Source organism: Poecilia reticulata, chromosome 16 (genome assembly GCF_904066995.2).
Source record: "Poecilia reticulata chromosome 16, P_reticulata-male-v2, whole genome shotgun sequence".
NCBI classification, from domain to species: domain Eukaryota; kingdom Metazoa; phylum Chordata; class Actinopteri; order Cyprinodontiformes; family Poeciliidae; genus Poecilia; species Poecilia reticulata.
The window spans coordinates 32,468,131-32,484,258 of NC_088845.1; the positions used below are offsets into that span (position 1 = coordinate 32,468,131).

The 16,128-nt window shown below is 38.9% G+C and overlaps 1 protein-coding gene across 4 annotated transcripts in view; it reads left to right on the plus strand.

The window, feature by feature from the left end:
• ascc3 (activating signal cointegrator 1 complex subunit 3) overlaps positions 1-16,128 on the plus strand; it is a 368,031-nt gene that overhangs the window by 50,651 nt on the left and 301,252 nt on the right. For all 4 annotated transcript variants that reach the window (XM_008432857.3, XM_008432855.2, XM_081597178.1 and 1 more), the window contains 2 exons: positions 12,196-12,397; positions 14,884-15,019. In XM_008432857.3, the coding sequence (XP_008431079.2) occupies positions 12,196-12,397; positions 14,884-15,019 (338 nt within the window). The remainder of the gene's footprint in view (positions 1-12,195; positions 12,398-14,883; positions 15,020-16,128) is intronic.

The window sequence follows — 16,128 nt, forward strand, 5'->3', positions numbered from 1 at the left end:
AGGAGACCAGCTGCACAGGCAGGCTGCGAAATGAGATGCAGGTGATCAGTTTGTGTGATCGGCAACATGAGACAATGATCGGCGATCACCGATCATACACTTTTTCACGGAAATCGGCCGATTATGATCGGTGGCCGATCGATCGGCACACCTCTAGTATGCACTATTTAGATCAATATTATACAGCCCAGAAATTGAATCAGAATTAGAATTAGAATAATTACGAACTTGGAATCCAGAAATACTTAACAGGAACAGTCACTGCTTAGTTTATATTACTTTTAACGGAGAAAAGGATTTAGAACAAACTTAGAATTGTGGAGTACTCACTTTAACCCAGAAAAGGAATTAGATAAGTCACTCTTTAGCTTATTTTATCAGAAACTGTAGAGTACTCACTATTTAGAAATGGAATTGGATATTTAGCAATCCTGAACAGGAGCACTTAGTTTACATACTTTAGAACAATATTAGATTAGTTTTCTTTCCTCTTTTTTTCTTTCTTTTTCTTTATTTTGTTTGTATTTCCTTTTAACTCATGTAAAGCACTTTAAATTGCCTTGTTGCTGAAAATGTGCTTCATAAATAAAATTACCTTACCATGCATTTATTGTCACTCTTTCCTTAGCTTTTATTAGTGTTGAAACAAAGTGATTAAACACCCCCGCCTCCTCAATATTTGTATCTCAATAGCAAGGACTCATTAAAGACAGTTACTTCTGACTGGTGTCGGCTGTTTGGTAAAATCGTACTTGAACGGCCTGTATTTGTTTTGCACTTTTTGAAGTCCAGAGGACTCCACAGTGCTTCACATTCCACCTAACCGTCTCTTTAACTTGTAAATGTTTTCTGCTGTATTAAATGTGTAAAATGGTTTCTGCAATTGTTAGTCGACAACTTAACTAGCAGAATAATTAGCCTTTTTTTTTTACGTTTCAAACCAAAGAGAACCAGTTGCATTTGTATTTATGCTTTTATGGTACTTTAAAACTCAGCTGATGTTGTTGAAATTTTGAAGAACCCAGATCAGCCTCAGAAATTTCACTTGGCAGACAGCTTTTGAGATTAGTGTTGCCTTGACGACTGAGGGTAAAGTCACGAGGGGTTAAAAATGGCTGATTAAATTTTCTGCTATTTGCATGCCATGAGTAAGAGTGGGATTTAGAAGGAATGCCTGTCTCTTGCTGATTAGCTTTTAAATTGCAGTTCACAGCTTGGCATTCATATGTTTACAAGACAACAGATTCTCTCAGTGGCTCCTTTCCACATTTCACTGGGAGTGGAGACGCATTCTGTCAGAATGGACATTTTAGGAACATCACATCAAGATATCATTTCATTTTCAAATGATCCGATCATTTGAATTTGTATTTGTTATCTGAATAGTTAAGTAGTTAAGTTTCTGAAGCATTTTTGATCATTTCAAGTTGTTGGGGTTTGTTTTTCAGTAGCCTGTTTTAGAGTTAGTTACTCTGAAGAGATGTTAACTCTTGTGAATATTGACTTGTTGGTTACTGGCTTTGTGAATTTAAAGCTGACATTTTACTCAGTAGTCTTGTCACTCCCACTACCTCTACAACTGGAAGTAGATGTTTGTCTTTACAGTTACTTCCAGCAGTCACTTTAGAAGTAAAAATACTTTCTTTCTTCCCCTTCTTCTGTTTCTTTCCTTTTTTATATCCTTTTTTTCTTCCTACTTTCTTTCTTTTCCTTCTTTCTGCCCACCCGGCAATTAACGTGCAGGCTTCTCTAATTTGTGAACATTAAATGTAGTTGGAACGTAATTTCCCTTTGGTTCAGGTGTTTCTCTATGGGGCTAGTCTCCCGTTTTAAAAAAATAATCTCTGAGAACTGCTGCTTAAATGTTAAGCAATTTAAAATCTTTTAATTTATCTATACTGAAACCTTTAAATCAATTTTAACAGCACTGTCAATCTCAATAAACAAATGTTAAATTTCTAGATCTGGGGTCTTTGTTAAAATGTTGACATTTATGGACCCCAATTCAGTGCACTTAACACAAGGATTGTGCAAAGTGCACAATGCTTGTGCTTAGTTGCTTAGTTTATTTTTACTTTGCGTCAGCTCTAAATGTGACCAGCATTACATCATGTTTTAAGACCCACTGGCTGATTACTTAGTTGGGATTTAACAGAAGGGCAAATAAAAATTACATTTATTTTAATTATATATACTTTTTGGTTTGTTGTTTTTATTACTATAGTTATATGTTTAAGCATTGTCAACAATGTCTTTCAGTAACAATGTTTTACATTTCCTGTTAACGTGACAATTTTTAGTACAAAAAATATCCTCTGTTGGTTTTGCATAACACACACATGCTTGTTAGTGGCATGTGTGCAGAAAATGCTTCAGCAGCATCACTCTCCCATATAGCTTCTCCTTGTGCAAAGTGCACTGAATTGTTGAACTATGGAAAGTGACCTAATCTGGAAAGGGACCTGGACATCACACAGACCAGGTCCTTAGAGCTGGTCTGTGTGATGTCTTTGACTGTTCTCTTCATCCTTCTTTGCTGTCTTTCTGATATTTGCTTGGCTTGCCACTTCTGGGCTTAACAACGTACCTGTGATCTTCAATATCCTTGCACTGTTCTTCACAGTGGAAACTGACAGCTGAAATTGTCGAGATAACTTTTTATATAATTCCCCTAACAAAGTTTCAACAATTTTGAACAATTTTTGTTTTCAGGTCATTTGAGAGCTTTTTTAGCCCCCCATGTTGTCAAGTTGTCAGAGAACAGCTTGCAATTGGACACCGCAAATATATTTTCTTATGACGTTCAAGTCTTAATGAGCGTACCAAGCCAATATTTATGTTCCAGTGAATCGGTGTTAAAAAGTTTAAAAAGTCCAAATCTAGGCACCTGTCAAATTTTGTCTTCATTCATATTGCACTTTATATTTTTAATCCAAAAATAACTGTCCATCAGTTATTTGATTATATAAAACTGAAATTGCTGATCCAGACAGCCAAAGATTTGGAAACGAAAGTAATAGAGAATCTTAGGGATGCCCAAACCTTTTCATATGGCTGTAATTACCAAATTGTTGCACAGAGTGGTATAACACTTAAAGGAAATGAGACCTAACAACAACAAAAAAAAATCTTATTGCGAAACAGACTGACAGTGGCCAACACTGTTGGTCCATAAGCTGGAAATGGGGAAAAAACATATTTTCCTGATTAACCAACCTTGACCAGCTGCCCTTCATAAGATTTCTGATAGACAGGTCAAAAGTAGAAAGACTACTCCCAAGGAGTTTCAGGAAGAAAATATCAGGTATAGTTTGTCCCACAAAACCAATAAGTAAGTGGGAGAAAACAGGCTGGTCAGATGAAACCAAACTAATAAATGAACTCTTTGGACATACATAATTGAACTCATAGTTTGGTGTGGAGCTTGGCAGGTGGATTCTTCTTTGCGAAAAGAATTATATAATTTTCAGCACGTCAATGAGAACTGATTTCGGCACTTCGGATGAAATATGTTGGAGTCAATTAAATATGACTCCATTCAGTTATTTAACCCAAGGAGAAGCAGACCCAGTTTTTTTTGTAATTTTAATGTTTTATTGTTTAAACTTAAAAGATGAAACTGAACTACATTTAATCTCATACAGGTTGCACATAATCACACAGAGTTTCTCTTTCTATCTTCACAGAGACTTTACGTTGACTTCCATTCATTTTTCATTTATTTCTGTAGCCTAACCTTGACCTTTACTCAAAACCTAACTTTGATTAGGTTATGCCTAATGCTATACCTAACCTAAACTCAATTCACACCTTAGGCCTAAACCTAATCCAATAGTAGCACATCTTCTTTTGGGATCCAGGCTTTGGGAGCAGCCAATCCTCACAACATAGTATTAGTTGGAAAAATGGTCCTTACTATGTAGGGACCATTACAAGGACAGACACAAAAACAAACACACAAGTATGTAAATAAAATGATAGGAAAACCTCACTCAAATGTAAATATAATTTTTTTGTTACATATTGATGTAATTGCGCATCGGTCTGTGTGCCAAAGTGCCTGAAATGCATTTTATGTGTGGGGCACTTTGATTCTCATTGATGAAGTAAACAGGTTCAGATTAGTAGATTAACTGCAAACAGGTCACAATTGATGATTATTAAGGAGGACAAGGTGCATAGATAATCACACATGTCCATAATTAGCAGCGAAAGGTGTGCATAATGGTGGAACAATGGTGGCTTTGGCACTGCTGGAGGACATGGCCTGTGGAAGGATTTTGGTTTCTGAACTTGATGATGAGTGGTTTATTACAAAGCAAATTCAAAAGTGCTAAATGTTTTGGTGTCAGTAGACTTTGTTCAAAAGCAGAGTTAATTTTATTCCAATATTCACATTCTGTTTATGTAACTGGGGTGTATAATTAGGCCCGAGCAGCTAAGCGTTGCGAAGGCCTCTTGAAATCGTGCTGTTTATTGTTACGATTCTTTCCCCCTCTTTAGGGGGCTTTTTGGGGGCCTTATCATATTCAAAAACTCACCAAACTTGGCAGGCTCATAGAACCCATGTGAAATTGCAGAATTTTAAGATCGTTGGAAAAATCGCAAAAGAAACGGCTCAACGGCGCCACCTAGCGACTTTCAAAAGACCCTTTCCTATTTACTTACTTTATCGTAGAGACATGAAATTTGGTATACTTGTTGAGCTCCCCAGGATGCTCAAAATGTACAGTTAATGTCATAGTGCAAGTATGACAGGAAGTCGGTCATTTTGGATTGAAGTTCCGATTTTGACCCCATTTTGGCCGTTTACAGTCTTCGCATTTGATCGAACTCCCCCTAGAGATTTTGATTAATCGGCTTCAAACTTGGTCAGATTGGGCATGGCCAATTAAAAGTTATCACAGGTTTGCGTTTTCGTGCCTCCTAAAGGGAGTTACCTGGGGTCAAAGTTCACGTATTCGCCATAAAATACAAAACTGTTAACTCCTACACAAAAACTCACAGAGGCACCAAACTTTCAGTGATTGATCATCGGGTGCCCTACAACACTCAATGGTCAAGTGATGATATCACTAAGGCCACGCCCCCTGATATCAGGAAGTGGCATACTTTACTGTGAATGGTCGCTATCTGACCCCTTTGACCTAATCAACATGAAACTGTGTCCAGAGACAGAAGACATGTTCTTGTGTTGTGGATTCAAACCCCGTTTTCGATGGAATAGGTGGGCGTGGCCTCTTGGCGAAGTGACCTGTACCGCCGTCGCCTTACGTTTGGCCGTAAATTCCACAGTTTCAAGCCGAGCTGCACCAAACTCACTAGGATGGATCCTTATTGGCCCCCCTAGAGGAATCCATAAAAATATTTGGAGGGCGTGGCCTAATTTTCTATAGCACCCCCTAGAATATTTTAAATGGTCAGCCCCAAGCCATGCTTTAACCTAGAATTATGAAACTTGATACACATGTGTATCGTGTCAGGACCTACAAAAAAGTCTTGGAGCCATGGTCCAAACCCAACAGAAAGTCAGCCATTTTAGATTGAAGCCACGATTTCCTATTTTTCATAGACGTCGCATCTGATCGAATTCCTCCTTCAGCTCTTGAGATACAGATTTCAAACTCAGTTAGCAGAGTTTTGAGACATTGAAGGTCAAAAGTTATCACAGAAACTTTTGTATGTCAAAGCATGTGGGCATGGCTAAGTGGCAACCTTTGACTATTCGCCATAAAACATAAAAGTGAGAACTTCCACACACAAGGTCACATTCACCTGTTTTTTTATGCTGTATACCTTACCTTTACTCTATTATTAAGAGGAGTTTAATCTTGTGCCAACTGACATAAAATGACATGATGATGAACTCTGTTAATGCTGGCTTAACCGTGTGGGCGTGCCCAAATGGCGAATTGCAGTCCCTCGCCATATGCATACGATTGACTCTAAATCACACATGGAACATGCGATTGGCACCAAACTGGATATTTATGAGCTTTATTCACAGCTAAAGAGCCCAACAGCATTGAATTGTAATTTGACTCCACTGTGCCCCCAAGGTTATCAAATCAGCTATATCTTCTCGCTACATAAGCCGATCGGCACCAGATTTTTGATGCGTCATCAGGGAGCGCTGCCGAACACATCAATGCATACGGCCTGAAGGACGGGTGCTCTAACTGCGCGAGAGTGTCTGCGGTGGCTGACGGGCGGCAGTGCTGGGACCCCCGCGGTGGCAAATAGGCCGGAGCGGCGCTGAGCTGCGAGGGCCGTTCAAGGCTGCTTGCAGCTTTAATATTGGTAGTTAAAATCCAATGTTAAAACAAAGTATTCCTGTATCAAATCTGAAGGTGTTAAAATGGAATCAATAACTCTTGACTTCTTAATTCTGAACTCTTACAGTGGCTATAACACTAAAGGAGTTAATTCACTGACTCCGGATCACAGGTTCCTAGTGAAGCAACAGAAGCCAAGTCATTTCAGAACAATTTGCTTTCTACATGTCTGAGTTGTTCACCACACTTGGTAAGTAATTTTTTTTCTGAGATGGGTGATATTGCTATTATTTTGAGTAGAAACCAACCTGTATGATAGACGTCACGTCACATTCGCCACATTGCTCGGTGTAAGCATATTTAGTTTAGCATGCCAAATGTTTGCGGAGTTTAAGTGTTGGAGAAAAAAATCGAGCAGGTGAACATTCAGTCAAATTCTTGGGTAACTTGAACAAATCTGTATTAATCTGGATCTTTTCATGATGTTGAACTTTTACATGAATATTGGTCAGATTTATCAACCTTTCTGTTCCTGATTTTTGTTTTCTTTAATAAACTGTAAAAGGCTTTTTCATGACAAAAGCATATTCCGCACTAATACCCGGTATAATTTATTCCAGTTTTTGAGCCTTTTTATATGCATTTTACAGCAGTTTAAATCATTTTATTGCCTTTTTTCTAGATATTAAGATAAGTTTGCTTGAGGATGAATCACCAGTTGTCAGCATAAGTCCCTCTCACCCCCTCAGCCCTCCGTCGCTTCTTCCAAGATTTTTGCTCCAAAAATGGTTATGCAAGTGTTAATATCTCTGAAATTCAACATCTCTGTAACTGAGGCTTGTTGTTAGAGTTGTAGTAAGAATGTATTCCTTTGTTCCATTTTTCATTATGTTTTTTGTTTATGATCCAGAGACCAACACTGGCTGTCTTACTTGGAGACTCAAGACTGTCCAATGCAGTACCTAAGAGGAGCACGTTGGTGTCCGCAGCCAAACTTCACGGAAAGCCCAACAACCCGAAGACAATCTGCGTTAGTGAATGGACAGCTCTTTGGAGGAGTGCAGAGAGGCCCTGTCTCTTATTAGATATTCAACAGAAATATGAACTGGGTAAGAAAATAAGGCATTGAATACCAGGTCGGCCTGTTATGTAATATCCAGCAATCTACATGTGTTAAAAGAAAATTTACTATATCATATTACACAAACTTTTATGTATGATATGATGTAGGCTTTACTTTCTCCACCTTGTACTTTGGACAATTTCATGCATATTGTATTGAAGAAAAATGTACTAAGCATACTGTTCTTTGCATTGACCAGCTGAAATATGTTAGACTTTTTGATAAGCAATATGTGAATGAAAGTGAGTTGTATTTCTAATTATGATGCATGTTTTGAAATAAATGCATTTCAGAAAATTGTTGCCGCTTTATTAAATGTTTATTTTTCAAAGAGTTTGAAACAATAAAATACCTATTTAATATTAATTACAAATAACTCTTATGAAGTTAAAAAATACTCTGGGAGAGTTAATATTTAAGATTTAACACTGAGTTAGTGTTGCTTAGTGTTAAATGACTAACCAGCAGATTTGATATTTGACATGTGATTAGAGTCAAGGTCCCAACTCTTCAAAAAGAGTTAAATTAGCACTTCCTGTTGTGGATCCATATGTGCACTTTAAAAATGTTGAAATCAAATCTGACAGAGTTAATTTGGGCCTGCTGGATTTGCTGTGTAGTTGCTTCAGATTATCCTAGCCTGGCCATTGCCTTCCTTCATTTAGAATTGTAATCTAACTGTAGTTTTAGCATAGGCAGCAGAGGAATTGGACAGGACTGTTCAGTCTGTGTTGGCCCCGCTTCCGAATATTAAATTCACATTAACAGTTCAGATCAGCACTTCCCTCTTAGCAGTGGAGGTTGGTTGATTATAGCACAAGCAACTTTAGGTAAGCTTGGTAGTGTCAAACTGGTGCAAATTTCACAGCCAAACTTTTGTAATTATGTAAAATCTAAAGGATGAATACCTCCAGGAAGCATTTGTTTCTCAATAACCGAGAACCCAGACCCTCTTTATGAAGCACATTGTGCAGAACAAAGGACTGCTTTACCTAATTACCAGGGCCATCATTCTGGAGCTCTTTGCAAAAGTTGCCTTCATGTTGCAAATGTAATCAAAGGAACCATGCATTACCAGCTGTAGTTCTCAGAAAGCTGGAATTCCTTGCAAACAGAATTTTTGTGGGAAATTGCTGACGGTTTGGGAATATCAGTCATTATTTAACCAGTCGTATATTGCTCAAATACACATGGTTCCCTCACTCTGCAGCTCCATCCGTCCATCCATTTTCTGTACACCGTGCACTAATATAGCTATCAGGGTACCATCTGGAAACCAATGTGCCTTTATGAATAGAAAGCATTTCCATTCTGTAAATGTGCAACTTATATGTCAATCGGGAATGTCCCTAACACATAGAATAGAATAGTCTTTTAATAATTAAATAAAGCATAGTAACAAAAATAAAACCCATTTAATATAAATGGGTTTTATATTAAACCCATTTATAGTATTGGGTTTAATATAAACCCAGATTGTTGAAGCAATCTGGACTTGCTTCAACATTATTTCTTCATACTGTGGAATAATTGATTTTCTGGCTCAATATAAAGGACTCTCCAGCTGAAAACTCATCAATTGAAATAATAATCTTTGATTTCTAAATTATTTTCTTTGTTTTTTTGTTTATTCTTAGTGTTTTGCTTTTAATTTCATTACTTTTATTTTTTAGTAAAGGTGACCTTTACTAAAAGGCCACCTTTTAGTAAAGGTCACCTAAAAGGTAAAGGTAAACCCTAACCCTTTAATAAGCCAACTTTAAAAAGTTGCCTTATTAAAAGGCAACTTTTCAATAAATGCTGTTGTTATTATCTGTAGTTGGAAACAAACTCAAGCAGAGGCTGTTGCCATGATTATTCAAACAGGTAGTGGGAGCTTACTCGGTATTAATACTAATTTGCCCCCAAGTGCAAATTAGTATTAATAAACATGCATATAAATATGCATTTAGGGGCTGAGAAATATCACACGAGGCTGCATCTAGTTTACCACAAATCCAGATTTCTAAACACAATGTGTGCAGTGACACTTCTACTACAAAACTTCATCATGACAGCTGTACACTCTTTTATATATGAGACCCCAGATGTGCTGTCTTATTGAGACCTGTCCACATATACTCCATGCTGTGACTGCAGCCAAAAAAGTACATTTATTTTATACTAACTTGAATGTGGTGAATATTTATTCAGTCACAAATTTTATGTTACATAGTTTTATTTGCCATTATTTAGTATAAATCAGTTTTCACTTTGACATTAAATGTTTTTCTTGTAATTTTTTTTTATGAAGCAATTTGTTTTTGTTTTATTCGCTTTTCTGCAAAGAAGCTTTACAGTGTATTAGAAAAAAAATGTATAGTTAAGTATATAGTTATGAGAATCTGTCATTTTTTTGTGGTAATTTCTGTCAGAATGATTGATTTGTTAAAGCGTTAAATAGGGTGAAACATCACCGAGTCAAACATTGATATGTTTCACAATCTTAATGTGTTTTTTTTTAAATCAGATGAGGTGTTCAGAGATCTATACACATCATGTCCTATGGGGTTTGCATTGGGCATCAGGTGTTTTGTGTCTGTACAAAGCTTCACTCCATTCCTGTGTAATAATTCATTATTCCCTTGAATTAGTCATGGTACAATATTAGTCATGGTTTTACAATATTTTCCTTTTGTTAATCAACAGCTGCATGCTAACACTGTGAGAAATACACAACATGATAGATGACCAGTGTGCACCACGGCTGTTTTTTTTCTTTCTTTCCAATCATAATCGGTTGTTGCTACATTCTCGTCCAGGAGGTGTGAGTGCTGCAAGTCAATGAGTATGCTGTATTGTTTGATAACTAGGATCAATTGGAATGTATGGATGATTTAACTGAATTGTTTTGTAAAGTTGTCTTTGAGACATTTGTTGTGAATCGGTGCTGTGTAACTTAATGAAATTGGATTGGTCTCTCAGTAAGGACATTCAGAGTTTAGGTCAAAACGAACATTCTCCATTGGTCTACTAAACATAACATTTGCCTTCGATTGACTAGAGTGATTGACAAACTTGAACCATTATACCAGTACAGGGAGGTGGGTTCTGATATGTGGTTTGACAAGCTGCTCAAAACATTTCGTTATGAGAGTTTGCAGTGGGGCTGTAGGCATTCAGGGGGACACAGCAGATGTTTTCCTTCCTGTGTAGGAGTAGAGGTTTTATAGGATTGATACTGTTATGAAAGCAATGTTGATGATCAGTGTCAGTTTTATTTACTTTACAGCAGTTGACAGGAGGTTATATATTGATTTGTAGTGATTTGCAAGTTTTCACTTAGATTCTATTGAGTCTAAAGGCAAGACTTTCCTTTCAGGGAAAATTAATGGTCGGTATTTGACGGTTTATAATTTAATAAGTGAAGTTTATTTATAATGTGCTTTTCGAAGACATAAAATCGCAAGTCGCTTTACTACAAAATATTACAATAAACACAATAAATTCATAGCATAAAATCTTGAGAAAGTAAAACCGTTTTCAGTTGGCTTTTCAAAAACATCCATATAGTCAACAAAACAGAGCTGCAGTCTTAGAACCACTGACTGAAAGGCTCTGTCCCCTTTAGTTTTCAGCCACGTACATGAAACAACCAAGAGATTCATGTGTCTGGAAACGAAGGCCCACCAGCAGCAGAGTATTTAGTTGGAAGATGGAAGCCAGTTTTGGCCAGATTATCGGAGCTGTCATTTGCACTGATGACGTAACATGGTGGTGTTGTCATATTTTAAGAATCAAGATGCTTGGTGAGAAGTTGTCAAGTTGCTTAGCATTCCATATATAGGAGTTTGAAGAAAAGTCTGGTTAAGAGCTTTCTAACCTTCATAGTTTGTAGAACATTTTTATATTCATGATATGATATTTGATCTTGAAAATACCCCATAATTATCTGAAAGACTACAACTTCAAATGTGCTAAAAACACCTTCAAATCAGCTTGTAACCAAACATGAACTGTCCTGGTGGTGCTCTTGACTGCAATTATACCACCATGATCACTTGAGGAAATGAGAATCCTGCACATTTGGAGGCAATCTTTGTGAGAGACACAAAATAAGACACATTAGTACTCAGAGAGAGCAATCGTTTAGGATGGAGAATGGCTTTGACAGAGGAATTGGTGCATAGAGGGTGGCAGAGTTAAAGGGGTTGGGTGTGGAAGAGGTAATGGGAGGGAGGCTAAGAGTGACAGGAAGAGGAGAGCTGTTAGAATGAGTGGAGAGCTGTGCTGTAGGTAGAGCCACTAGACGAGATAAAGAAGAAATCATTCAGTCAATCAGCCCAGGCCCTGGTGCAATCATCAGATCTCATCTGTTTTCAAGAGCAATTCTACCCTTTATTGAGCTGTTGTGTCTAAAACAGGGGAGACTGTAGTGGGGAACATTAACCCATGCATTGCCACCTCCATGTTCACTGGAGCTAGAAATGAGAAATGATAATGAAGAATAGTCAATCTTATTATTTTGGTTTATCTCCTGTGTGATCAGTCGGAATTTTCTTTTGGCTGTTGACGCTTAATTATGCTGAGGTTATTTCTATTGCATGAAGGTCATGTTAAACAGAGTGCCATTTTGTTGTTATATCCAAGCATATAATACAATACTGAAAAACGTGTTTCAGGCTTTGCTGTGTTTTTCTGGCTAATGTTGCAGTCTCTTTTGAACCTTTATTTAAAGTCATACAGCATTAAGTCAAGTGTAGGTAAAGCTTTTTTATAACTTACTATACATTCCACAAATGTCTTTCTGTTTCCCAGATGTCAGCCGAAAGGTCAGTGGTGAAATGGCCAAGCCTGCCTACGGTTGCCAGGTGATCATTCAGTCAGAGAAGGAGAAACAAATGATGAAAATCTACCGGCGAGAAGAAAAGAAGGAGAAAAAGAGAACCAAAGGAAGTGATGATGGTGACTTCTCAGAGGCTGTCTTGACCTTTGACCCAAAAGAGATGAGAGCTCAGCGGTATATCACTTCCAAACTTTCTCTCTCTTGTGTTGTCTTTGTCTTAAATCCGTCCATCTCTGCTTTCGCTCCAAGGACTCGGCAAAAAATAAGACAAGATTATGTATTTTTCATGGCAAAACGTCAGCTTCACAAAAATCCAACTAAGAAAATAAAGCAGTCAAAAAGCAACATTACAGTGACTCTGCAGCTTATCACATATCCTCTCCTGTGGAAGATTATCATGAAAGTTTAATTTCAGTGGATGACAAAAAGGAGCAGTGATCTCTTTAATTACTTAGCCTGGTTAAATTCTGTGCAATGTGAAGGAAGATTAGTGGAGAGGTAAGCCTCAGATGCCTCTCACATGTGTCTTTATATTAATCATCAAATATTGACAGGAGTATTTATTTTTGAATAACGAATGAGGTGGAAGGGTTATATTCAGAAACATAAAGCCATTTTAGCATTTTTTTTGTATCTGTTGAATTAAATATTTTAAAGAGGTTATGTATAATACTTATGAGCTATCAGTATTTTGCAATAAACTTAATTGAGAACTTTCAGACCCCCACAGCTAAATTTTACTCGGATTGGGTGTAAACATTTCCACTAGGATGGGGAGTGATTAAAGTGCTGCAAAGTCTCTGGTTCTGTGGTGTACAAGTACTGTAAAACAAAATTCTATACCAGACACATTTAGTATATCCATCCATTTTCTTCCGCTTCATCTGGGGTCGGGTCGCGGGGGCAGCAGCTTCAGAAGCGAGGCCCAGACTTCCCTCTCCCCAGCCACTTCTTCCAGCTCCTCCAGGGGAACCCTAAGGTGTTCCCAGGCCAACCAAGAGACATAGTCCCTCCAGCGTGTCCTGGGTCTTCCCCGAGGCCTCCTCCCGGTGGGACGTGTCCAGAACATCTCACCAGGGAGGCGTCCAGGAGGCATCCCTACCAGATGCCCGAGCCACCTCAACTGGCTCCTCTCGACGTAGAGGAGCAGCAGCTCTACTCTGAGTCCCTCCCGGATGACCGAGCTTCTCACCCTATCTCTAAGGGAGAGCCCAGACAGCCTGAAGAGGAAACCCATTTCAGATGCTTGTATCCGTGATCTCGTTCTTTTGGTCATGACCCAAAGCTCAGGACCATAGATGAGGGTGGGAACGTAGAGCGACCGGTAAATTGAGAGCTTCGCTTTTTGACTCGGCTCTCTTCACCACGACGGACCGATACAGCGCCCGTTTCACGGCAGACGTTGACCCAAATCCGCCTGTCGTTCTCCCGCCCCCTTCTTCCCTCATTCGTGAACAAGATCCCCACATACTTAAACTCCTCCACTTGAGGCAGGAGGACTGCCCTGACCCGGAGAAGGCACTCTACCCTTTTCCGGCTCAAGACCATGGCCTCGGATTTGGAGGCACTGAGCCTCATCCCGGCTGCTTCACACTCTGCTGCGAACCGCTCCAGTGAGAGCTGCAGATCACGTTCCGATGAAGCCAACAGGACCACATCATCCGCAAAAAGCAGAGATGCGATCCTAAGGCCACCAAAACGGATCCCCTCAACACCTTGGCTGCGCCTAGAAATTCTGTCCATTAAAGTAATGAACAGAATCGGTGACAAAGCGCAGCCTTGGCGGAGTCCAACTCTCACCAGAAACGAGCCCGACTCACGGCCGGCAATGTGGACCAGACTCTGACACTGGTCATACAGGGACCTGACAGCCCGTATCAAAGGGCCCGGTCAAACGCCTTCTCCAAGTCCACAAAACACATGTAGGCTGGTTGGGCGAACTCCCATGCACCCTCCAGGACCCTGCTGAGGGTGTAGAGCTGGTCCAGTGTTCCACGACCAGGACAAAAACCACACTGCTCTTCCTGAATCCGAGGTTCGACTATCCGATGGATTCTCCTCTCCAGGACCCCTGAATAGACCTTACCAGGGTGGCTTAAGAGTGTGAAAGTTGCTTTAAAAGTTCATTGAAAGTGCCAGCTTTGCATGATTTTGTAAATGACAATTTAATGCAATGTTGGCACTTTTAATGGACTTTCAATGCAACTTTTAGAGCAACCTTGCATTAAAAGTGTCATTATTTACCGAATGACACTTCATGAAAACTGTCATAGACATAAAGACTCGTTCATGTTCATGACAGGTGTTATGTCATGTTTATGACAGTGTCATGTCAGTCTTATTCACACCCCGTAAAATAAAGTGTTACCCAGGTTTTTCCCCAAAAACTGTGAAATCTATCGTCCACCTTACATTCTCTCTGCCACCTGCAGACACATCCACACCCTTATGCTGTACCCTATGGACTGAATGAAACTTTATTTACTTATTTATCACTGAAGGTAGTACTCCAATTTCATTATGTTCTAGAAACATAATGACAAATAAAAAATGTCTTATGCCAAGTATCATCAGTCTTAGGTTTTTAGTAGTTCTTTTTGTTGTCCTGTTCCAATGTTTAGTGTAAAATTATAACTTTTTACCCCATCTTTCTCTTACAGAGAGCATGCCCTGCTGAACGCACGTTATGAACCTCTCCTAAACAGGGAAAGAGTTTATGAAAGAATTCGTTATCCAAATGTATATGACAGCTATGCAGAAGCAACAAAAGCACCTGCATTTGTTGGAGGAGCCAGGGTGAGTAATTCATATAACTATTAACTTTTTGAAAAATGAATATATCCTAAAAAAGGCAAATACTAATAAGCTAGTCAGACATCTAGACAATTGTTACGTGACTGTAGCAGTTTAAAACAACATAAAAAAAAATGTTCACAATGCGTTGTTACTTGCACTACTAGGGCATTCCACAAAGGGCCCACTCTGTTTTTGTTTAAAAAAATGTTAGATCAGTAAGACTAGGAAATTACACTCACTGGCCACTTTATTAGGTACACTTTGGGTTGGACCCTCTTTTGCCTTCAGAACTGCCTTAATCCTTCGTGGCATGGATCCAACAAGGTACTGGAAATATTTTTCAGAGAGTCTGGTCCATATTGACATGATAGCGTCAGGAAGTTTCTGCAGATTTGTCGGCTGCACATCCATGATGTGAATCTCCCGTTCCACCACATCCCAAAGGTTCTCTACTGGATTGGGATCTGATGACTGTGGAGGCCATTTGAGTTCAGTGAACTCATTGTCGTGTTCAAGAAACCATCCTGAGATGATTCACGCTTTATGACATGGCATGTTATCCTGCTTAAGGTAGCCATCAGGAGATAAGTACAGTGTGGTCATAAAGACATGGTCAGCAACAATATTCAGGTATAGGGCTGAAATGATTTGAGTACCTCAATTATTAAAATTCTTAAAGGAAAATGTATCTGCCTTGAAGCATATACATTTTCTTTTATTATTTAGCCAGTCGGGTTATTATTTGCGTTGTACAGTGCTCACACATCCGCCTGAGTCGTTGACGAAAGCTAAGTGTTATCAGCATAATGTCCAATTTACTGGGAGGATTTTATTTAACCATCAGACAAGGCTTCTGCATGTTGATGTGCCCAGTAAAGCCTAGTTCATATGGCACGATTTTAAAGGTTTTGCCTCGCTTTTTCCCCATACGACAATCTTCAAACGTTTCTAGTACTAAGATTGTCGCTTGCAATAATCGTAATCGATCAACCTGCCTGTGTAGTGTGTTATGTCCAGACGCTCCAATCGGGCATATTCAACATATTGGTTTGTCTTGGCCTGACTATCGCAGCATGTGGAGTTTTCCCTGACTGGGAGTGAGAATGCAG